General features: G+C 40.3%; 1 protein-coding gene across 5 annotated transcripts in view; it reads right to left on the bottom strand.

Annotated features, from left to right (window-relative positions):
• Positions 1-11,954, bottom strand: part of nrg1 (neuregulin 1) — a 53,869-nt gene extending 41,915 nt beyond the window's left edge. For all 5 annotated transcript variants that reach the window (XM_056735953.1, XM_056735952.1, XM_056735950.1 and 2 more), the window contains exon 1: positions 11,448-11,954. In XM_056735953.1, the coding sequence (XP_056591931.1) occupies positions 11,448-11,910 (463 nt within the window). In that variant the 5' untranslated portion in view covers positions 11,911-11,954. The remainder of the gene's footprint in view (positions 1-11,447) is intronic.
• Positions 11,955-24,235: the final 12,281 nt, after the last annotated feature.

The raw sequence follows: 24,235 nt of genomic DNA on the forward strand, positions 1-24,235 counted from the left end.
AATGTATTTAAATATATAACAGCGCTAAGAGATTGTTATCACAATATGCTTGCTCATTTGAGACCAAGATGTTTCTTATGATTTTAAATTAATACCATGAAACACCTTTAAAACACTGCAAATAACAAGCAGTTATAACAGTATTAACATTAGTATATTCAAGTGTAATTTAGAGACAATTTAATATACTAATGTGAATACTGTTATATCCTTCAGCTGTATTGTAATGTATTCCAATTTCAATCAGTTCATTAGTTTAGTGTTATTTCATTTGTTTTGTGTATTGCCATTCAAATGATGCTGTTTTGAAAATACATCTACAAGCCACTACATTATTGTGTAGATTGTAAAATATTTTGGTCATTATTGTGTAGATTATTAAAATATAGGTCAAATTATAATAAACAATGTGCGTATATTGTATAATATACCACTACACTAACTACTTTGGAATCTCTATTGATATTCCCACAAGCAGGTTATCAGTTTTTATGTTGTTTGCAAGTTTACAATATTGTGTGGCCCGTGAGATTTTGACCACCTGTACAGACATGTTCTCACTTGTACATGTGCTTCTACAAAATAAATGCAGAATAACTGTCATAAAAATGTTAATCAAAACCAGCTTATGTGACACTACAGACAGATGCTGTAAAATTGTAGGAGAGTGTTTGTCACATGAGCTAATTAATGGGATACCTCAAGGTTCAGTGCTTGACCTCATCCTTTCTCGATATACACAGCCTCAATGGGCCCAATCATTTAGACACATCTTTCTGAACTACTGTTATATTGACAACATGTAACTCATAATACACAAAATCATCAATACCGTCACAAAATCACTGCTGCGTCTGTGTGGGGTGTCTAAGTCTAGAGTATGTAACTGTGTGGTCTGTAATAATTCTGAGTGACACAACCATGTGGCCAACTAGGGAGTTCAAGGCCACATAATCTGAAAGCAAAACTTATTTTTTTTAGGACTGATACAATGCTTGAATTCATGAATGTGCAACACTGCCACCTGCAGACTGTTTTATTACTTTACCAGAAATTCACAGCACCAATATTAAATGGGTTTAAATTGAGGAAATCTCAATAATCCATCAAAAACTATCTTCCTGAAGAGCTATCTTTTACTGCATTGCTGTTGAGCTAGAACCCCTTCTGTACACCCAATGCATCATGTGGTGTTATAGTAGCTTACAACAAAAGTGAGTTTTACAGTGTCCGGTATGAGTTCATCAGAGTTTAGAGTTTAACCCACAGTGAGTAAGAAGAAACTCATACAATGGTAGATTGTGTCTAGAAGAGATGAAGAGGCAGCTGCTACAATCTATCAAAACTCAGTGACAGATCAGGAAAGAAAGCTGAATAATACACACTCACACAATAATACACACAGCCTTCAGAGTTCATTCAGATCCTTCTCTTAATTTACACTCAATACCATCAAATAAGTAGCAGAGCTGACCGGTGGGATCATAGGGCTCAGATCATATATAAAACAACATCCACAAACAATAAAACACTAGTGTCACACATTAAACCTCTTTTACAATGAAAACATGTGATGAGTCAAATATAGATGAAGATATACAGAGAGCGCATCTGTGGCCACCACACACACAGTCTGTCTTCTGTAAGCGTCTTCATTCATCTGTTAACACGACAACCTCACATTACCCAGCTCCATTCATAAACTCTGAACCAGTCAACAGCTCATTGACCTAATAAACTGATGTGAAGAAAAAGTGCTGAAAGTTTTTCTTTACATTTCGTGCTACTTGATACAACTTTAAAATCACTACATTCTTTATTTAAAATTGTATTCTAATGAAAATTACTGATATTATGTATTATCTTCTTTACATAAACTGAATTTGAATTAGATTTTTTAACTGCAATTCTTTGAGTTATCCATTAACATGAGTAGTGCTGTAATACTTCTTGTTCGGCTGCTGTACCCACCTCAGCTGGGCATTAACAGGAGGAATTCCTAAAGGGCAGTGGTCAGTGCCTTACAGCAATGATCACCATAATTAATGTTTAAGACAAACATCCTACGGAACAAACACACAAGAACACCAAAAACCTCTCTGTCAACTAATTCTACATGCAATTTTTTCAAAGTTATTCTGAAGAAAAGCAGATCACTTCAGATATAACCGAGCACTTGCAATACGACGCTGAGATAAATCATCTGCAGAATGTCTTGGCAACAGGAATTTTAGCATATAAACCCCTGAAATGTGAACATGGTTGCAACAATGGACTTCTTATGATCCTGTGAGTGGGAGCTGAGGGGGAAGCCTGATCCACAGTTCCTGCAGTTGTCTTCAGCAGCTGAGCAAATGTGTTTAGGAGGTATTTAGTGGGCACACGCCAGAGAAGGACAGGTGTGTGTAGTGTGTTTTAATAGCTCTCATCAGAGACAGAGCTCTACATCAAATCATATCTTCATCAATAAAACTCATTTGTATATAAAAGATTTTTCAACATCTTTATGTAAACACGTTCATTGCCAAAGTGCTACAAAGCAGCAGTGCCTCTGAAAAGTGTCAAAGTGATACAGAGTGGCAGTGATGAGTGTCAGAGTGATACAAAGTGGCAGTGCGGAGTGTCAGAGTGATGTAGAGCGGCGGTGATTAGTGTCAGAGTGATGCAGAGTGGCGGTGATTAGTGTCAGAGTGATGTAGAGCGGCGGTGATTAGTGTCAGAGTGATGCAGAGTGGCGGTGATTAGTGTCAGAGTGATGTAGAGTGGCCGTGATTAGTGTCAGAGTAATGTAGAGTGGCGGTGATTAGTGTCAGAGTGATGTAGAGTGGTGGTGATTAGTGTCAGAGTGATATAGAGTGGCAGTGATTAGTGTCAGAGTGATGTAGAGTGCTGGTGATTAGTGTCAGAGTGATGTAGAGTGGTGGTGATTAGTGTCAGAGTGATATAGAGTGGCAGTGATTAGTGTCAGAGTGATGTAGAGTGCTGGTGATTAGTGTCAGAGTGATGTAGAGTGCTGGTGATTAGTGTCAGAGTGATGTAGAGTGGTGGTGATTAGTGTCAGAGTGATGTAGAGTGGCCGTGATTAGTGTCAGAGTGATGTAGAGTGGCCGTGATTAGTGTCAGAGTGATGTAGAGTGGTGGTGATTAGTGTCAGAGTGATGTAGAGTGGCCGTGATTAGTGTCAGAGTGATGCAGAGTGGCGGTGATTAGTGTCAGAGTGATGTAGAGTGGTGGTGATTAGTGTCAGATTGATGTAGAGTTGTGGTGATTAGTGTCAGAGTGATGCAGAGTGGCGGTGATTAGTGTCAGAGTGATGTAGAGTGGACGTGATTAGTGTCAGAGTGATGCAGAGTGGTGGTGATTAGTGTCAGAGTAATGCAGGGTGGAGGTGATTAGTGTCAGAGTGATGTAGAGTGGTGGTGATTAGTGTCAGAGTGATGTAGAGTGGAGGTGATTAGTGTCAGAGTGATGTAGAGTGGTGGTGATTAGTGTCAGAGTGATGTAGAGTGGCGGTGATTAGTGTCAGAGTGATGCAGAGTGGCGGTGATTAGTGTCAGAGTGATGCAGAGTGGCGGTGATTAGTGTCAGAGTAATGCAGAGTGGCGGTGATTAGTGTCAGAGTGATGTAGAGTGGCGGTGATTAGTGTCAGTGTGATGCAGAGTGGCGGTGATTAGTGTCAGAGTGATGTAGAGTGGCCGTGATTAGTGTCAGAGTGATGTAGAGTGGCCGTGATTAGTGTCAGAGTGATGCAGAGTGGCGGTGATTAGTGTCAGAGTGATGTAGAGTGGACGTGATTAGTGTCAGAGTGATGCAGAGTGGTGGTGATTAGTGTCAGAGTGATGTAGAGTGGTGGTGATTAGTGTCAGAGTGATGCAGAGTGGTGGTGATTAGTGTCAGAGTGATGTAGAGTGGCGGTGATTAGTGTCAGAGTGATGTAGAGTGGAGGTGATTAGTGTCAGAGTGATGTAGAGTGGCGGTGATTAGTGTCAGAGTGATGCAGAGTGGCGGTGATTAGTGTCAGAGTGATGTAGAGTGGCCGTGATTAGTGTCAGAGTGATGCAGAGTGGCGGTGATTAGTGTCAGAGTGATGTAGAGTGGCCGTGATTAGTGTCAGAGTGATGCAGAGTGGCGGTGATTAGTGTCAGAGTGATGTAGAGTGGCCGTGATTAGTGTCAGAGTGATGCAGAGTGGCGGTGATTAGTGTCAGAGTGATGTAGAGTGGTGGTGATTAGTGTCAGAGTGATGTAGAGTGGCGGTGATTAGTGTCAGAGTGATGTAGAGTGGCGGTGATTAGTGTCAGAGTGATGTAGAGTGGCGGTGATTAGTGTCAGAGTGATGTAGAGTGGCGGTGATTAGTGTCAGAGTGATGCAGAGTGCTGGTGATTAGTGTCAGAGTGATGCAGAGTGGTGGTGATTAGTGTCAGAGTGATATAGAGTGGCGGTGATTAGTGTCAGAGTGATGTGGAGTGGTGGTGATTAGTGTCAGAGTGATGTAGAGTGGCGGTGATTAGTGTCAGAGTGATGCAGAGTGGCGGTGATTAGTGTCAGAGTGATGCAGAGTGGCGGTGATTAGTGTCAGAGTGATGTAGAGTGGCCGTGATTAGTGTCAGAGTAATGTAGAGTGGAGGTGATTAGTGTCAGAGTGATGCAGAGTGGTGGTGATTAGTGTCAGAGTGATGCAGAGTGGCGGTGATTAGTGTCAGAGTGATGTAGAGTGGCGGTGATTAGTGTCAGAGTGATGCAGAGTGGCGGTGATTAGTGTCAGAGTGATGTAGAGTGGCGGTGATTAGTGTCAGAGTGATGTAGAGTGGCGGTGATTAGTGTCAGAGTGATATAGAGTGGCTGTGATTAGTGTCAGAGTGATGCAGAGTGGCGGTGATTAGTGTCAGAGTGATGTAGAGTGGCCGTGATTAGTGTCAGAGTGATGTAGAGTGGCGGTGATTAGTGTCAGAGTGATGTAGCGTGGCCATGATAAGTGTCAGAGTGATTCAGAGCTCAAATGATGAGTGCTACTTAGGGGTTGGTCGATCTAGAAAAAAATTCAAATCACAATGTTTTTCTAGAAGATCAAGATTTTACCCCGGTTCTTCTTCAAGTTGGTTTTAAGACTAATTTGCAAATGACAGAGCTACAAACTATGCCAAACTATGTCCCCATATAAAAATATACTCTTTACCATTTATTTTTTCAAGAATATTTTAATCAAGTTAATATTTAATGCAAGTGCAAGACCATAAATCAGCTGGTGTAGCATAAAACTCGTGGAGGAATAATATTTGCAGCTGGGTATTTCGTAACATGGATCTACGACTTTGAGCAGTCTTTTAAAGCCCTCATTTCCACAGTCTTTATGGGAATCATGTCTTTGGCCAGGTGAAATGCGACCGCGTCAGTTACATCTTTCCAGCGCTTGGTTGTCCTGTCATACGGAGTTCCTTTCTCAAATCCTTCTTTCGTTAAAGTCGTTCGTTTAAGCCTTGTAGCTTTCCGGATGCTTGGTCGTACCTGATTTAGTCCCTTTATAATTTGACTGTCGGCATACTCTTTCGGGTGCTTTCTTTTGAGGTGGTAAAAACATTTACATTTAGTCATTTAGCAGATGCTTTTATCCAAAGCGACTTACAAAGAGTTAGGGAGCAACAAGCGATATGTCATACAGAAATTTTTAAAAAGGTTTGTTGTGTTGCCATCCGACTTGCGAATCATATCATTGCAACATTTGCAAATAACTGTTGTTTGGGCCGTGTCAGTTGGGGAAAACCCAAACCATTTCAATATTACTGATGTAGAATTTTGATGTAGAATCCTCCGTGTTTCCCTGCATCGTCACTGACCGTGTCACTTAATCTTACTGAATTCACAAGCAACGTATACGAGCTTGTTAACATTGCGGAATCTATCGCAAGGATGTTGACGAATTCAAGAGAACAGCAACGGATATAACATGTCTTGCACTATATAGGACGATGTAACGATTATCCCAGAAAAGTGGATCGTGCCGTCATTTTAATTGTTTGCGATCAAATATCGGCATATCGCACACCGCTAGTGCTACTTAGTTTTCAAACATCATTAGAATTAATATAATGTGCAATTTCAATTTTCAACTTTGACTTTCTAAAAATAGTTGTCAAATGTTCTGGTGTGTAGTGTTTGAGATCAACAATGTATGCAATATTCATTTGACCCATGTTTGTTCTAGCATAATGTTCCATATTATTAATGTTATAAAACACATTTGTTGGTGTGCAGCAGAGTGACATTTATTCTTACTCACCTAAAGACCAAAGGAGTAGAAGAAATTCATTGACAAGCATTTAATCAAGACAGATGACACATATTTTCCAATGGAGGCCAGACACCAAATCAACAAATGTGGATGAAGCATTTGTCAGTCCAGTAAGTTCCAGCATAACTTGGACTTGATTCAGGGCACTTCCAGTAGTAGAGACAGTTTTCCTTTTCAACAACCTTCAGAGATCACCCAAGTTTTCTTTAAAGTTCATTTTGACCAACCCACATAATTGCCATCTTATCTTACAATGCTGACTACACATAAATTAGCTAGTACAGTAATGTGCTGAGCTATTAGACTGTTGTGTTAAAGTCATAGTCATTGCTTACATTAATTCATCACATATGTATTGAATTATTTGTATCGCTCGTGTTATGTTGTTTAATCATGTTAATAATGTCCTTATTCAAATGAATGTGACTGATTGCAGTCAGTAGTGTTAAAAGTTTTTCAGACCAAGGTCTCATTTCTTCTCCATCTGTCTTTCTTTGATCTGTTCAATTTTAAGAGTTTTGTGTACTGTTAAATCACACTGCGAGTTTTAGAATTTAAACTCTCTTCCTTGTACAGAAACATGAAGAACACAACTTATATCTCTGCATACAGGTTTACTCCCCAAACAGGAATAGTTACATAACATGTGAAAGAAACGTTGTTACCTAACTGCTATTTGACAAGCCTACAACTACATTACAATTACATTACAATACAAATACATTACTACAATTGGTTGTGAAATAGCACATTAATAACATTTTCAATCAATTCACGGTGTGGGCTATTCTTTTGTTCAGAATTTTCCCTACTAACATATATCTGTATAATATAATGTGTTCTCTGAATGTCAACAACACACAGATTGTGTCTGAAACTAGACCATGATGGGTTGTTATTTCTTCCCCTTGCGTGTAAATATTGTGTGGGGGGCTTTGACTATTCACTGGGGACTTCAGACTTAATTCTGTTTTCAGTGAAGTTTAACTGGCGCAGCAGCGGATCAATCCCAACACACTTTGAGTCGATTACTGGAATCAATTCTGTCTACCAGTTTCTTCTTCTCCAAAGCATTGCTAGTGCATTTCTTATTATCTTGGAGTCTTTTATGGTGTGTTTTAATAACAATGACTTAAATATCACCATGATGACATGATTTATTTTATAAAGGCATGGGGGAAAGTAATGTATAAATAAACTAAACTGATGCACCTTGATGAAATAAAACAAAACTTGTTATTAGCACAATACTTAGCTGGTGATGTTGCTCTTTTTAACTGAGGTTTTAGTTCAAAGTCACAGAGAAATATCAGTGCATTAGTTGATCGATTTTAATCTCTTCAATTTCTACAGTTATAATCCAAGTTTTCTGGGAGCTGATGATGTTGAATATGGGCCATTTGAATGCATAATAAAGATGGGATTATGGGATAATCTGGACAGAGGATTATAAATGGGCTATTTTTGTCGCCATTATGAGATATGTGCCCTGATTTAACTTCAGCTCTCATATTCACCTGTCACCCTGACTAGACATCTGAATGACTCTTTACAATATCTTTATCCCAGAAGATTTTAAATGCCACAAGTGAAGCTACAAGACATAACATAAATAATTCACACCGTGTCATTTGCGCATAATTGAGTATAATGCAGTGCTGTTTTTCTTTGAAGCATTAACTTTGTATTTTGTAAGAGTGATATTATTAACTGCTGTAAAACAATGGAAAGATTGTTGTACTTTTGTTAAATAATCTTTCCATTGTTTTACAGCAGTTAATAATATCACTCTTAAAAAAACTAAAGTTAATTAATAGGCAAACAAAAAGTTGTCATCGCGTCAGGCCTACCCTTGTGCTGATTTTGTGTCGCTCAATAGTGTGGGTTGCGATATTACTATGTACATTCATATGTTTGATATATGTTTGATTATTATATTTTGGTGCCAAATAAATAAGATATGTTATTGGGGTGTTATTATGTACCATATGAAGAGTTTCCAAAATGAGATAAAAATCATGTTTTTTTATTGTGCATTCCAATTAATATCAACCAAACTGCAGTTGGTTTGTTTTGATTTAAGACATAATAACTTAAGGAATACAGCTTACTAACACAATGAAAAACGTGATTTTTGAAAACGTTTAAAACCGGAGTTCTCTCATTTTGGAACCCTTCATGTATTGTTTTTTACTGACAATGACGACTGTTTTGTTTGTTTGTTTTATTCAGTATAAACACCAATTTTGTAATCCTCAATCAACCTAACCTGCATGTCTTTGGGCTGTGGGAGGAAACCGGTGAGGGAGTAATGAACTAATAATGAAATCAGACACAGAAGGAAAAAACATAAAAAAACATAAAACAACTGTGACAAACACGAGGTAGGCTATAATATATGTGACCAAATGGACAACAAAACCACTCTTATGGGACAATTTTTCGAAAATGACATTTTTACATAATCTGGAAGCCGAATAAATATGATTTCTATTGATGTATAAATTGTTAGAAAAGGACAATATGTGGCTGAGATATAAAAATCTCAGGAATCTGAGAGTGAAAAAAAATAAAAATATTGAGAAAATAGCCTTTGAAGTTGTTAATCAGGAACACTGTGACAGGACATCCACTCACAAAAATAAAGTTTTTATATATTTAAGGTAGGAAATTTACTAAATATCTTCATGGAACATGATCTTTATGTGACTTGTTTTGTGATCCAGGGTCACATATATTAAATTTACTGTTTAAAAATAATTGTTTAGGATTGTTAGGTGCTATTTTATGGAGCCTTCAATAAAAATTACAATCGTTCGTAGTCTTACAGAAGTTAAACTCTTTTATTTTTTCGTCCTTGAAGGGCTCTTCGTGAAGGGGACTCTATTTGTAGGGGCGTTCCAAACGAAAGTGAACAACTGAATTTCCGAAGGGCCCTTTCAGAAGTCTGTTAGCAATGGGTACATGGCATGGTCACTTCAAGGAAGGGAGATCCGTTTGTGATCATGGATTACGAGTTCTCTCAACGCATTTTGAAGCAAATATGAAGAGGGATGTGGAAGTGACCTACAAATTTAAGTACAATCATTTAGGTTTTATACTATTTTTGTCGGTGATCCTTATGATTTAACGTAGTTCAAATATAGTAAAAAAATCATTTAATTTATGTGAGGCACAATATTATCGGCAGGCAGATATATTTCTGCAGATAAAGGCTTAGAAATGATTTATCGGCATCGGCCCAATACAGAAAATAACGCTGATATGCCTCGCCAATAGGAAGCTGTGTTTAGTATGCGTTTGCATCAATTTGAGTGTTTGTGCTACAGGGAGCATGTCGGTGGTGTATTTATTTGGGGGCAGGATTTAAATTAGGGATGGGCATTTTTCAATAATTTAATAGTTTGTCTCATTAAAAACGAAAAATTTGAATATTTGTTTAATTAAATTAAGTTCACAATGATGTTATTTGTTACGTTTTTATTTTGTCACAATTTCACATCAAGCTTATAATTATCATTAAATATTCATAACGCATTAATATTATATCGTGTAAATAGTTTTTTAAATGTATAAAATGTATAAAATACATAAAGTCATTCCCTTTGTGAAGGGAGTTCCAAACGCATACACAAGAGACAGTAATGCCCTACACCCTTCAAAGAGTTCACTTCAAGGGCTCAGCCCTTCCAAGGGAGTAGGGCATAGGGATGCTCACTTCCATTTGGAAAATGTTCTGTATGTGTTTATAGTCCGGGGCCAGATGAAAACATCACAGATGCAGTTTGTCCAGCATACGTCTCTTAAGTTGTAATGTCTGTCGACACGCAAGCCAAAGACCTGTTATTGAATCCATTCAACTAGTTTTGGGCGAAAGAAACACAAAGCAACATTGAGCTCATGAACATCTCAAAGCCTCTTACAGCATTACTGGTGCACACAAAGCCCATGAAGAAATACTTGGAATTGAAGGATTTGATTTTTCGGCAGCGACTGATGCCAACAATCAAACACAGACGAACTCACTCCTAAAGCCAGAATATATGTTCAGCTTTCTGACCTGAACCTTCACTTTCACAAACCTGCTGAAGTGATGCTGGTACAGTAACAGAATACAGAAGATAATCAACTGAGGAGCCTCTCATAAAACCTCAATGGCATCTCATCTCCCAAGTAAAGCAAACTATCATACGTAAGGTTATTATTATAAAATACAGTTTTGCTTCTGGCTTTCATAACTACTGCTCCAAGTGCATAAAAACAGCAGGTTCTATGTGTTCAAACTAAATGGTTCAGAGTAAGTGAACAGAAACAGACTCATCAGACTGTCCATCATGTCTCTGAGGAGGAATTTGTGTAATCCACGACAATCTGATGACATTACGGTAATAATCTCTGCAGAAATCCTGCCAGAAACACAGATTTACACAGACGACGGTCCAAGCTTCACAATCATTCTTTTACAGGACGAGATTTCAGAAAATAACATTTCTGTCATAAATTCACACAAGTTATTCCAAATCTGTATTTGTTCTGGTTAACACAAAGAAAGATATTTAGAAGAATGTTATCAACTGACATTTCTGGGGCATCAATGACTTCCATAGTAAGTAACATGTAATTGTAATGAAGGATCTGTTTACTTTCACAGTTTGTTTAAAATATCTCATCATGTGTTCAACATAACAGGAAAGATACCTTATGTTTACTTCTATTAAGGTAGTAAATGATGTCCCAGAAATGACAGTTTGCTAACATTCTTCTAAATATCTTTCTTTATGTTTATCAGAAGACATTTATACAGGTTTGGTTTTGAACCTTTTGATGGTGAGTGAATGATGACAGAAATGTGACGTATCCATTAAACACATGAAACAAGAGTTAGTCTAGTGCCTTCACAATCTAGTCAACAGTGAATCCACAGTGTGTGTTCATCAGCACACACAGCGATCAATAGTGCAATGACAGAATAACACAAACACACACAGTCACGAGCAGCAGCTGTCTGTCAGACTCATCAGCACCTCAGAGTTACACTAAACAATACACAAACACGTCAGCAGTAGTTTTGTTTACTCAAATGAAATACAAAGCAATAAATAGAGTGTTCGTGTGTCCGTTGTGTGAGTGTGCAGATAGAGTTTGAAGGGCTCTTACCGCAGTGCTGACACAAAACTTCACTCACGACTTTCCTCACAGCGCGTTTCATCTCCACCGGCGGGAAAGTTGCCGTCACCACAGACGCGTCGTTCGTGGCTTCCGTGAAGAACACATAACGGGTTCCGACGCTGAGCTGAAAGCAGCGGTCACCTTCAGCCCCCACGAGAGAGACCAGCGAGTCTTTAAACAGCCCACCAGTCTTCAGCGTCCACACCTGCTGCACGCGGACCCGCCACTGGCGCACCTGTCCGGACCTGGAGCCGTCCTCCGGATCCGTCCGCGTGAGTTCCCCCTCGAGCTTCCCCTCAAACACGAGCCCGGAGCGGAGCGACTGCTCGCGCACTGACCCCGCGCGCGGAGAGCACGTGAAGCTCCCGCAGCGGGAGAAACACGCGAGGAAGAAACACACAAAAGCTCCACAGAACGAAGAGCCCAATGATGCTGGAATAAACCGCATCATGACACGAAATATACTAACCGGAGCTGCGCGCGAGACCACCGACATTCAGAGGCGAGAGTCAAATCTGACGGGTCACAGAGGAGTGAGTGAGTGAGAGAGAGAGAGAGAGAGAGAGAGAGAGAGTGGGTGAGAGAGAGAGAGAGAGAGCGGGTGAGAGAGAGAGGGTGAGAGAGAGAGAGAGAGAGAGAGAGAGAGAGAGAGAGAGAGAGAGAGAGAGAGAGAGCGGGTGAGAGAGAGAGGATGAGAGAGAGAGGGTGAGAGAGAGAGAGAGCGGGTGAGAGAGAGAGAGAGTGAGAGGGTGAGAGAGAGAGAGAGAGAGAGTGAGGGAGAGAGGGTGAGAGAGTGAGGGAGAGAGGGTGAGAGAGAGAGAGGGTGAGAGAGAGAGAGAGAGAGAGGGTGAGAGAGAGAGTTAGAGAGAGAGGGTGAGAGAGAGAGAGTGAGAGAGGGTGAGAGAGCGGGTGAGAGAGAGAGTGAGAGAGAGAGAGGGTGAGAGAGTGTGAGGGTGAGAGAGAGAGAGAGAGGGTGAGAGAGAGAGAGAGAGAGAGGGTGAGAGAGAGAGTGAGAGAGAGAGAGGGTGAGAGAGAGAGTGAGAGGGTGAGAGAGAGAGAGAGAGAGAGAGAGAGAGAGAGAGAGAGCTCCTGTCGGAATGAGCTCCTGAATAAACTATGAAAGATTAACCAAAAAAGTAAGACAGAGTGAGAGATAACATCAACAAATAAGTAAAGACAAGTAAGAAACAACTTCGATTCATGTAAAGAAAATTTTACTTCGAGAAATTACTTTTTTAAACAAGAAAAGAAGAACAGAAGCTGTGGATTAGCGGCATGCTACCTAAAAACGTCCCCCCACGACACTAAAGGATTATATTAAGGATTATTTTCAAGGAGCTACAGCTAAAAACATCACACAGTTGTTGATCTTCAGCTTCTGAACAGTAAGCTGAGCTCCATTTGCCTCACAACATTAACACAAACTGTATATCTGATTAAATCCGCCATTACAAGCTAACCGCTAACCGCTAACAGCAGCAGCAGTCTGGTCACCATGGCAACCCTCGCGCAGTCACAGTGCAGAGAGGTGTGTTACACAGAGAACTGTAAAAGTGCACAAGCTAGAAAAAAGCACAAAGATAAAACTCTCAGAGAAAATCCTGATGTCCTCTATGCAGACTACATTCAACTGAACGGGAAAAAAATCAAAAACAACTTCATCTTCTTCACTGCTCGGATTAATGCGTGGAAATCTGCCATCTGTGAAGAGTACACACACATTTTTAAAGAAGGAATTGGCAGAGGTGGAAGATTAACTATATGTGAAGATGAAATGCTGGACACAGACAACCCCATTCTAACTATAACCTACTACACTAAAGGCACTTTCCTTCTGCAAGGCAACGAGGTCAGTCTGAACACATGAAGGGATCTTTCCTCAGCTGAAGACCAGAATAGAGCAGGACAGAGACCAGACCAGTGCAAAAAACTCAGACTCTGAGGAGGACGGCCCAGTGAATCCTCCATCTTCACAATCTGATCCACGACTGAGTGACACTCTATCCTTACTAGAGCTGGACTTCACTGAATTTAAAGAATACACCCAAAACAAACTCTCAAACATAAACAACACAAACACTTACATACAAGACATTCAACATCAACTCCAACAGTTGAAAAAAGACTCCAGCTCATCCATCATGGAATTTACAAAAGCCCTACGAGAACTTAAAGAAGAAAACCAAGCTCTCCGCTCACAGATATGCAAACTAGAGGAAGATGCAAAGAAAAAAGAAGAGAACTTCTCCAGACAGCTGCAAGAAATAAAAGAGCAGTTACAGAAAACTCAGAAAGAGAACAATCCTCATGACTGTACAGCTCCTGACACACACACAGACAGCACGTCTACCACAACCACAGAGATGCCTTCAGAAACACTGCCCCCTGAACCTGAGCCGGATGTGCTTCTCCTGGTGGACTCTAATGGAAAGTTCTTAGACCCACAGAAACTATTCCCACATCAAAACATCACAGTCAAGCGATGCAGCACAACAAGACATGCTCAGCAAATCATCAAAGACTTCTCAGGACAGCCTTCATGTATCATCATACACACCGGAACAAATTACCTTCATTGTTTAGGTAACAACACTGTTGATGCTGTGAGAAAAATGGCAGAAATCACCAGCCAAAAGTTCCCAGAATCCCGCATTGTTATCTCCACGCTTCTCCCACGCCGAGACACACCACCGCACATCATCTACAGCCTCAATGCTGAAATTTCCCGTGCATGCTCTGCGTTCCCTAACGTGCACCTGGCCCACCACCAACACATCAGCCTCCAACACCTGTATGATGGACTTCACCTACACAAAGATGGAGTTCGTGTTTTTGCAAAGAGCTTAAAGGATGCAGCTTTGGGCCGTAGCTCGACACCACAGAAGCACCTGCTACCGACCCCTGAACACTACAGGCCCATCCACCCCTACATCCCCAGACACAGCTCTCCGACCTCGGTGAGGAAAGACATCAGCTGGACAAGATCTTCCCATCGTCCACCCTCCCGACCACACCCACCTAGGGCTCCCTACACACCTGTTCACCTGCTGTCACAAAACTCACATCTACCTGGCTTTAATCAAGCCCCGGAAAGAAAGAAACCAAAACCCCCTCCACAACAAGAGAGACCCTCACAACCGAGACCACAGAGCTACGCTGAAGCCTTAGCCCGACCCCCGGCTCCACCCACCACCTCCACAGCAGCCAATGAACTGAGCCAGATCAAGGAGATGCTTCATACACTGTGCAGCCAGCTCTTAAAGAGATAAGAACAAAACACAGAACACTGCTAATATGCCAAAAAATAATAAGAATAATAATAATAAGTTAAAAAGTGTAAATAATTGAATGTAAATTATTGACAATTTTCACATGTTTTTTTCTCTCTGTCTTACCAAATAGGTTTATCTTTTAGAATCATAATGCACTCATTTCTTATAAGTTGTTGGAATATTCAGGGTCTTCATTCTTCAGCATTTGGTTCTAAAAGCACAGACCCCGAGTTTCTCAAAAATATTAGTAATGCTGACATTATTGTTCTCACTGAAACATGGTGTCGAGATAATGTACTGACCTACTGTCCCTCAGGCTACTATGAAATAATTGTGCCCTCAGTTAAACTAAGTACAGTCCATCGCGGACGAGATTCAGGAGGAATATTAGTGTGGTACAAGGAGAGTCTGAGCAAACACATATCTATAATGATAGTCGGAAAATATCACTGCTGGTTAAAACTTACCAATCGAATAGGCATTTCAGCCACTGACACGTATCTCTGTGCCATCTATATTCCTCCTGTAGAAGCCCCATACCATGATGAAGAATACCTTCACAACATCCACACAGAAATCAGCCGTTTCCAGGCCCAGGGACATGTGCTGATGTGTGGAGATTTTAATGCAAGAACAGGGTCTGAACCTGATTACATAGATCCAAATGGCAATAAACATGTCTTTGTCCAAAACCCCTTGAACCTCCCAAAAAATCCCCCACCAAGAAACAACCTTGACCAAACCGTTAACAAACACGGTAGAGAATTATTAGAGCTGTGTCGAGCCTCAGGTCTGTACATACTCAATGGCAGGATCAGAGGAGACTCATTAGGGAGGTTCACATGTTGTTCAGGTCATGGAGCTAGTGTAGTGGACTATGCCATCTCTGACATGGACCCCTCCTCCTTCAGCGCATTTACTGTCAAACAACAAACTCCTCTTTCTGACCATAACCAAACTAACATATATGTTAAAACACTGACTAATCGCACACCAAACACACCGCAGACCTGTAAAATGTATCACATCCAGCAGACATACAGATGGGCTCCAGACAGCACCGACACATTTATTCAAGTCCTTCATTCTGAAGAACTGAAAAAACTCATCAATACATTTATTAATAAAACATTTGAAATAACTAAAGATGACACCCAATCGGCTACAAATGAAATCAATGACATCTTTCAAACAGCAGCATGTAAAGCTGACTTGAAAAAGAAAGGGACAAAATATTCTAAGAAAACACCAAAAGATGAAAAGTGGTTTGACCCTGAATGCAAAACATTACGAAAACAACTGAGAAAATTATCAAACCTGAAACATAAAGAGCCGAACAACACAAATCTAAGAAGTGAATATGGCTTGAAACTAAAAGAATATAAAAAAACAATAAGAAGGAAAAAGCAACACTTCCTGATCAATAGTTTTGATGAAATAGAACTGTCAATAAACCAGAATCAGTTCTGGGACATGTGGAATAATCTGAGCACAACAAAACCACAAGATTTACCAATCCAAGACGGAGACATCTGGACAAAACATTTTGAAAACTTATATAAAGAAATCCCACCAAAAGAACTTAATGACAATTATAATCAGATCAAACAAAATCTTCAAATTTATGAAAACACGATTAAAAATAATCAAAACCCATTGGACTTCCCAATTACACACAAGGAATTGACCAATAAAATTAAAAGGCTAAAATGTAAAAAATCTTGTGGTCCAGACAATATTCTGGGTGAAATGCTGAAACACAGCACACCTGAGCTGCAGACGGCTGTGCTGAAATTATTCAACCTCATCCTTCATTCAGGACACTTTCCTGACATCTGGAGCAAAGGACTTATCACACCAATACACAAGAGTGGAAATAAATTAGATCCTAATAACTTTAGAGGCATTTGTGTTAGTAGTATTTTGGGGAAACTATTTTGTAGTATTCTAAATAACAGAATTATACATTTTTAAGTGAACACAATGTCCTGAGCCCATGCCAAATTGGCTTCCTTCCAAATCACAGAACTTCTGACCACGTCTACACCCTACACACCCTCATTAATAAACATGTTCAACAGACCAAAAATGGGAAAATATTTGCATGCTTTGTCGATTTTAGAAAAGCTTTTGATTCAATTTGGCACGAGGGATTATATTTTAAACTTTTACAAAATGGTGTAGGTGGTAAAGTCTATGATATCATCAAATCCATGTATACAAACAACAAATGTGCAGTACGAATTGGCAAAAAACGTACAGACTTTTTTACCCAGAAGAGAGGAGTGAGACAGGGTTGTAGCTTGAGTCCAACACTTTTTAATATGTATATGAACGGATTGGCAGAACAACTGGAACAGTCTAGCAGCCCTGGACTCACTCTCCAGAACAAAACCATCAAACTCTTGCTGTATGCAGATGATCTGGTGCTGCTGTCACCCACCCCACAGGGACTACAGCAGCATCTGGATCTGCTCGAGGACTACTGTCAGAACTGGGCCCTGGCAGTCAACTTTAAGAAAACCAACATTATGGTCTTCCAGAAAAAGCCCAGATGTCAGGAACACAGATATCACTTTAGTCTAGGAAACACCCCACTAGAACACACAATGCACTACACTTACCTCGGCCTGATCATCACCGCTTCAGGACGTTTTAACATGGCAATAACTGCGCTGAAAGATAAAGCTCGACGAGCTATGTATGCTATAAAGAAAAAATTCATAAATATTGATTTACCCATTAAAATCTGGTGTAAAATCTTCGACAGTGTTATACTGCCCATAGCACTGTATGGAAGTGAGGTCTGGGGTCCACTCAGTGATCAGAGATACACCAGATGGGAGAAACATCCCACAGAAACCCTACACACAGAATTCTGCAAAATGATTTTAAAATTACAACGGAAAACCCCCAACAATGCATGTAGAGCAGAATTAGGCCGATTCCATTAATTATTGACATACAAAAAAGATCTCTCAAATTTTGGATGCACTTAAAATCAAGTCCCACAGATTCCCTTCAGCATATAGCTGTTCAAACACAAGAACTGAACCCAGAAAAGAGTCCTCTGAGTCAACTCATCACAAGACTCACTAACACTGACCGGTCTCTGACCATTACTGCCGCAAACATCACAACAAATCAAATTATTAAACAAACTAAAACTACATATCTGGAACATTGGGAACAGGAAACAAAAACACAGAGCAAATTACAATTTTACCGAAGTCTTAATACGAATTATGAATTCAAAGAATACCTGCAAATAATTAAAGACACAAAACAAAGACAATTGATGTGTAAATATAGGACCAGTGATCATAGTTTGGCCATAGAGACCGGCAGACACAGAAAAAACTGGCTGCCCAGAGAGCAAAGAGTGTGTGTTCACTGTAACATAGGACAGATCGAAACAGAAACACACTTCCTCTTACACTGCCACAAATACACAACTATAAGAGATCTATTCATGAATAAATGTAATAAAGTCATCAAAAACTTCTCATCTTTGGTTGAAACTGAACAGATGAAAATAATATTAGGGGATGGACAGACAGCAGCACTTGCTGCCAGATATGTGTGGATGTGTCACAGCCTGAGAGACAGTAGATGAGTGTGTGTGATATTGTGTTATACAGTTGTGTTCAAAATTATTCAACCCCCACTGAAATTGATTGTTTTGGTCGGTTTGACATTGATTATGATCATTCAGTAATCCTGCTTACAATTAAATCAAAGAGGCACGTGTAGGTCAGACAAATATAACATAACATTTATAATGAAATAACCACAAATGTCTTTTCTGAGCTCACCTCATTATCAGTTTTATTCAACCCCCAAGTGACATTCAATCTTAGTACTTAGTACAACATCCCTTTACAGTTATAACAGCTTTTAAACGTGAAGCATAGCTTGACACAAGTGTCTTGCAGCGATCTACAGGTATCTTCGCCCATTCATCATGGGCAAAAGCCTCCAGTTCAGTCACATTCTTAGGCTTGCGCACTGCGACTGCTTTCTTTAAGTCCCACCAGAGGTTCTCAATTGGATTTAAGTCTGGTGACTGCGATGGCCACTTCAAAATGTTCCAGCCTTTAATCTGCAACCATGCTCTAGTGGACTTGGAGGTATGCTTGGGATCATTGTCCTGTTGAAAGGTCCAACGTCTTCCAAGCCTCAGGTTTGTGACGGACTGCATCACATTGTCATCCAATATCTCCTGGTACTGAAGAGAATGCATGGTACCTTGCACACGCTGAAGCTTCCCAGTACCTGCAGAAGCAAAACAGCCCCAAAGCATGATTGACCCCCCGCCATGCTTCACAGTAGGCAAGGTGTGCTTTTCTTCATAGGCCTTGTTCTTCCTCCTCCAAACATAGCGATGATCCATGGGCCCAAACAGTTCTAATTTTGTTTCTTCAGTCCACAGAACACTATCCCAAAACTTCTGTGGTTTGTCCACATGACTTTTGGCATACTGCAGTCGACTCTTCTTATTCTTTGGGGACAGCAAGGGGGTGCGCCTGGGAGTTCTGGCATGGAGGCCTTCATTACGCAGGGTGCGCCGTATTGTCTGAGCAGAAACTTCAGTACCCACATCTGACAAATCTTTTCTCAGTTCCTCAGCAGTCACACGGGGACTTTTCTCCACTCTACGCTTCAGGTAGCGCACAGCAGTCGAAGTCAGCATCTTCTTTCTGCCACGACCAGGTAGCGTTTCAACAGTGCCCTTTGCCTTGAATTTGCGAATGATGCTTCCTATGGTGTCTCTTGGTATGTTTAACATCTTTGCAATCTTCTTATAGCCATTGCCCTTCCTGTGAAGAGTAATCACCTGTTCTCTTGTCTTCCTGGACCATTCTCTTGACCTCACCATGTTTGTAACCACACCAGTAAATGTCTAGAAGGAGCTGAGTATCACAGTCATTTTGAAGCTGCCTAATTGGTGCTTATTAGGCTTTATTGCTGCTCCCTGATATCCACAGGTGTTTTCAATACCTGATTGAAAACACTTCATTGAACCTCTGTTCTTCAGAGTGGTAGTCTTTAAGGGGTTGAATAATTATGTCAATGAAGAATTCACAAAAGAAACATTTACTACTGTATTACAAAACTAATTGATGTCATTTTAGTTGCATATGGTTCTTTAAGAAGTCCTTGTAGGATTTCATTCTGAATACAATTACAAATGTACACTAAATTCCCTAAAACCATTAACAGCATTGGGGGTTGAATAATTTTGAACACAACTGTATATGTCATGTGTATGTCCCCACTCTACACACCATCATCTCTCTTGATAATGTGTAAGAATATATGTATGTTAACACTGTGGTAATGTTCACAAATGTTCCAAATCCACTGTTCGGTTATTTAAGTTAAAGTACGTTTTGTTTATGTTTTTTACCTGTTTATACGTGTACATTGTGCTTTGGCAATATTGTAACAATTACAGTCATGCTAATAAAGCAAATTGAATTGAATTGAATTGAATTGGGTGAGAGAGAGAGTGAGAGAGAGAGAGGGTGAGAGAGAGAGAGTGTGAGGGTGAGAGAGAGAGACTACGAGGAGATTCATACGGTAGGTACACCTATAGTTCTAAGCTGGGTAACAGTACGGTAGACTATTTCATCACGGATCTGAATCCTAACTCCCTCAGAGCGTTCACAGTTAGCCCACCATCACCATTGTCAGATCACAGTAAAATCACTCTCTACCTCAATAGATCCGAACCTAACACAGAGGCATCAAAACAAACTCACCTCCATACCCTAAAACAAACTTTCAGGTGGAAACAAAATTGCGAAGATACATACAAAAGCATAACTCGTGAACCAAAAATTCAAATCCTACTGAATAAATTCCTCGATACCCCATTTCCACACAATTATGAAGGTGTAAATTTAGCAGTAGACAGGATTAACCAAATTTTTACAATATCTGCAACGCTATCTGACCTAAAACCCACTAACACAAAATCAAACAAAAAGCCTGTAAATGAGAAATGGTTTGATAAGGAGTGTAAAAACCTTAGAAAAGAAGTAAGAATTCTATCAAATCAGAAACACAGAGATGCTGACAATGTAAACACTCGCCAACTCTACCATGAAAAAGTTAAACAATATAAGGAAACACTAAGGAAGAAAAAGAAACAAGATACACAAAACCAGATAAAAGCAATTGAACAATCTCTAGAAACAAATCGCTTCTGGGAACATTGGAACACACTTAACAAACCCCACCATGAAGATCTTCCCATTCAGAACGGAGACGTATGGATAAAGCACTTCTCAAACCTCTTTAGTAAAATAACCAAGAACCATGAACAAACTAACCTACACAACAAACTATGCACTCTGGAGTCAACAATTAAAGATTACCAAAACCCTTTAGACTATCCAATTACACTCGCTGAGCTAGAACAAAATATACCAAAACTTAAATCCCAAAAAGCAAGTGGTATCGACGGTATCCTAAACGAGATGATTAAACACGCAGACCAAAAACTTACACTCGCCATCCTCAAACTGTTTAATATCATCTTTAGTACAGGTATATTTCCCACAGTCTGGAACCAAGGTCTCATAACTCCAATCCATAAAAGTGGAGACAAATTCGACCCTAATAATTACCGCGGAATATGTGTAAACAGCAACCTAGGTAAACTCCTCTGTAACATTCTTAACAGCAGACTTCTCCAATATCTAAACAACCAAAACATCCTGAGAAAATGCCAAATTGGTTTTCAACCCAAATACCGCACATCCGATCATATATACACTCTTCGTACCTTAATTGACAAAGAAACGAACCAAAATAAAAGAAAGCTCTACTCATGCTTTGTCGACTTCAAAAAAGCTTTTGACTCAATCTGGCATGAGGGACTTTTTCTTCAGTTGATTCAATGCGGCATCGGAGGAAAAACCTACGACATCATCAAATCAATGTACACCAATAACACAGTTGCAGTTAAAATTGGCAACAAGCACACAGACTTTCTCTCCCAGAGTCGTGGAGTGAGACAGGGCTGTAGTCTAAGTCCTACACTATTTAACATTTACATCAATGAATTAGCTGGAGCTCTAGAACAGTCACCAGCACCCGGCCCGACCTTACAAGACACCGAAGTGAAATGTCTCCTGTTTGCAGACGATCTGGTGCTGCTGTCACCCACAAAAGAGGTCTACAGCAACATCTGGACACCCTGCACACTTTCTGCCAAACATGGGCCCTATCGGTTAACCTTAAGAAGACTCGAGTCATGATATTCCAAAAAAAGCCCAGTAGCCAAAATCAACATCACCGTTTCAAACTAAACAACGTGCCCCTAGAACACACCAAGAACTACACATATCTTGGTATAAACATTAGTAACACCGGAAACTTAAACAAGGCTGTGAACGACCTGAGAGACAAGGCACGAAGAGCCTTTTACGCCATCAAAAAGAATATCAAAATTGACATCCCAACCGTAATCTGGTTGAAAATAATACAATCAATTATAGAACCAATCGCGCTGTATGGAAGTGAGGTTTGGGGTCCTCTCGCCAACCAAGAGTTCACCAGATGGGACAAACACCCAATAGAGATTCTGCAAACAGAAATGTGTAAAAACATTTTACGGGTACAGAGAAAAACTCCAAACAATGCTTGCAGAGCAGAATTAGGACTGTATCCTCTAATCATTAAAATACAAAAAAGAGCTTTAAAATTCTACACACACCTTAAGAACAGCGACACAGACACACTCCATCACAAAGCCTTAAGCCATCAAGAGCTGAGCCCAGAGAGAAACCCCTTCATCCAACTGATCTCACAACTAACTCTACAACCCCAAACATGCCCAAGTCAACCCCAAACCCCAGCCAGACTAAACCAAATGATGAAAAGACAAAAAGAGAAATATCTCCAACACTGGACAGAAGCAACAGCTCAGCAAAGTAAACTGGAATGCTATCTGTCACTAAAGAGAGAATATAAAGTGTCAGAATACCTCACAAGCGTATCAGACCCTAAACTAAGAAAAGTGTTGAGCATGTACAGACTCAGTGATCACCAGCTCACTGTAGAGACGGGCAGATACAGACACACATGGACACCGAGAGAAGAGCGACTGTGTCCACACTGCACACACAATCAAGTGGAAACAGAGCTGCACTTTCTCCTCTCCTGTCCCAACTACACACACATCAGAGAAACATTCTTCCCCCAGTTTACAAACTTACACAAAGACTTTGACCAGTTTCAACAAAAGGACAAGATCTCATACATACTGGGAGAAAAGTCAAGAAGCTCAAACCTGCTGCAAGATATGTCAAGTCCTGCCACGACCAAAGAACAAGCAGCACAACACAACACAACACTGACAGGACAACACACACAAACTGACACTGTCACCCTTATTGAGAACTTTAATTAAAACTGTTTTTCTGTTTATATTGAGATGTGTATATATATAGATTTTTACTTATAGACTTTTAATTTTATTCTATTTTATTTTTGATCTTAATCTGTATTTCTGCATGTTTATATTTAATCTTGTGCTTTGGCAATGTAAATTTTCTTTTATCATGCCAATAAAGCTCCTTTGAATCTTGAATCTTGAATCTTGAGAGAGAGTGAGAGGGTGAGAGAGAGTGAGAGAGAGGGTGAGAGAGAGAGTGAGAGAGAGGGTGAGTGAGAGAGAGGGTGAGAGAGAGAGAGAGTGTGAGGGTGAGAGAGAGAGAGAGGGTGAGAGAGAGAGAGAGAGTGAGGGTGAGAGAGAGAGTGAGAGGGTGAGAGTGAGAGAGAGGGTGAGAGAGAGAGAGAGTGAGAGGGTGAGAGTGAGAGAGAGTGAGAGGGTGAGAGAGAGTGAGAGAGAGGGTGAGAGAGAGAGTGAGAGAGAGAGAGGGTGAGAGAGAGAGAGTGAGAGAGAGAGAGAGAGAGAGAGAGAGAGAGGGTGAGAGAGAGAGAGAGAGAGAGAGGGGATTAACCCAGTGCCCGTCCACCCGTCAAGAAAACCTCCACACACACACACACACACACACACGTTGAACACATCAACTGTGCTCTGACATTTCTACTTCACATTTACATTCATTCATTCTTCTTAGTCACAGTCCGTGGACGGCAAGTGTTGTGTGATTTGTCTTCGACAGGTGTTTGTGAACAAGTGTTAACCGCACAAATCTGTATGAGCTTAACTAAACACAAAACTCTTATCATTTAAATCACCCATCAGCCTCCAGCACATGACAATGTAAAACCTGTCAGTGTAATCCATCTTAAACTGACCTAACATCACACAGGAATAACTCGCCCTCACACCGGCCCAGATGTTTGACGTCTTAATGAACAAAAGTCAAAAACACCCTCACGGGGGACAGACAAAACACAAGACCATGAATCAGAAAACCTGACAAAATAAAGTTGACTTGGCTCATTAGATTTCACATGTCACAAATATCCACCAATCACAGGACAGCAAACACCGGTCTCATCCCAGATGCACCTCACGTCTCC

The sequence above is a fragment of the Triplophysa dalaica genome, chromosome 22, assembly GCF_015846415.1.
Source record: "Triplophysa dalaica isolate WHDGS20190420 chromosome 22, ASM1584641v1, whole genome shotgun sequence".
Classification (NCBI taxonomy): domain Eukaryota; kingdom Metazoa; phylum Chordata; class Actinopteri; order Cypriniformes; family Nemacheilidae; genus Triplophysa; species Triplophysa dalaica.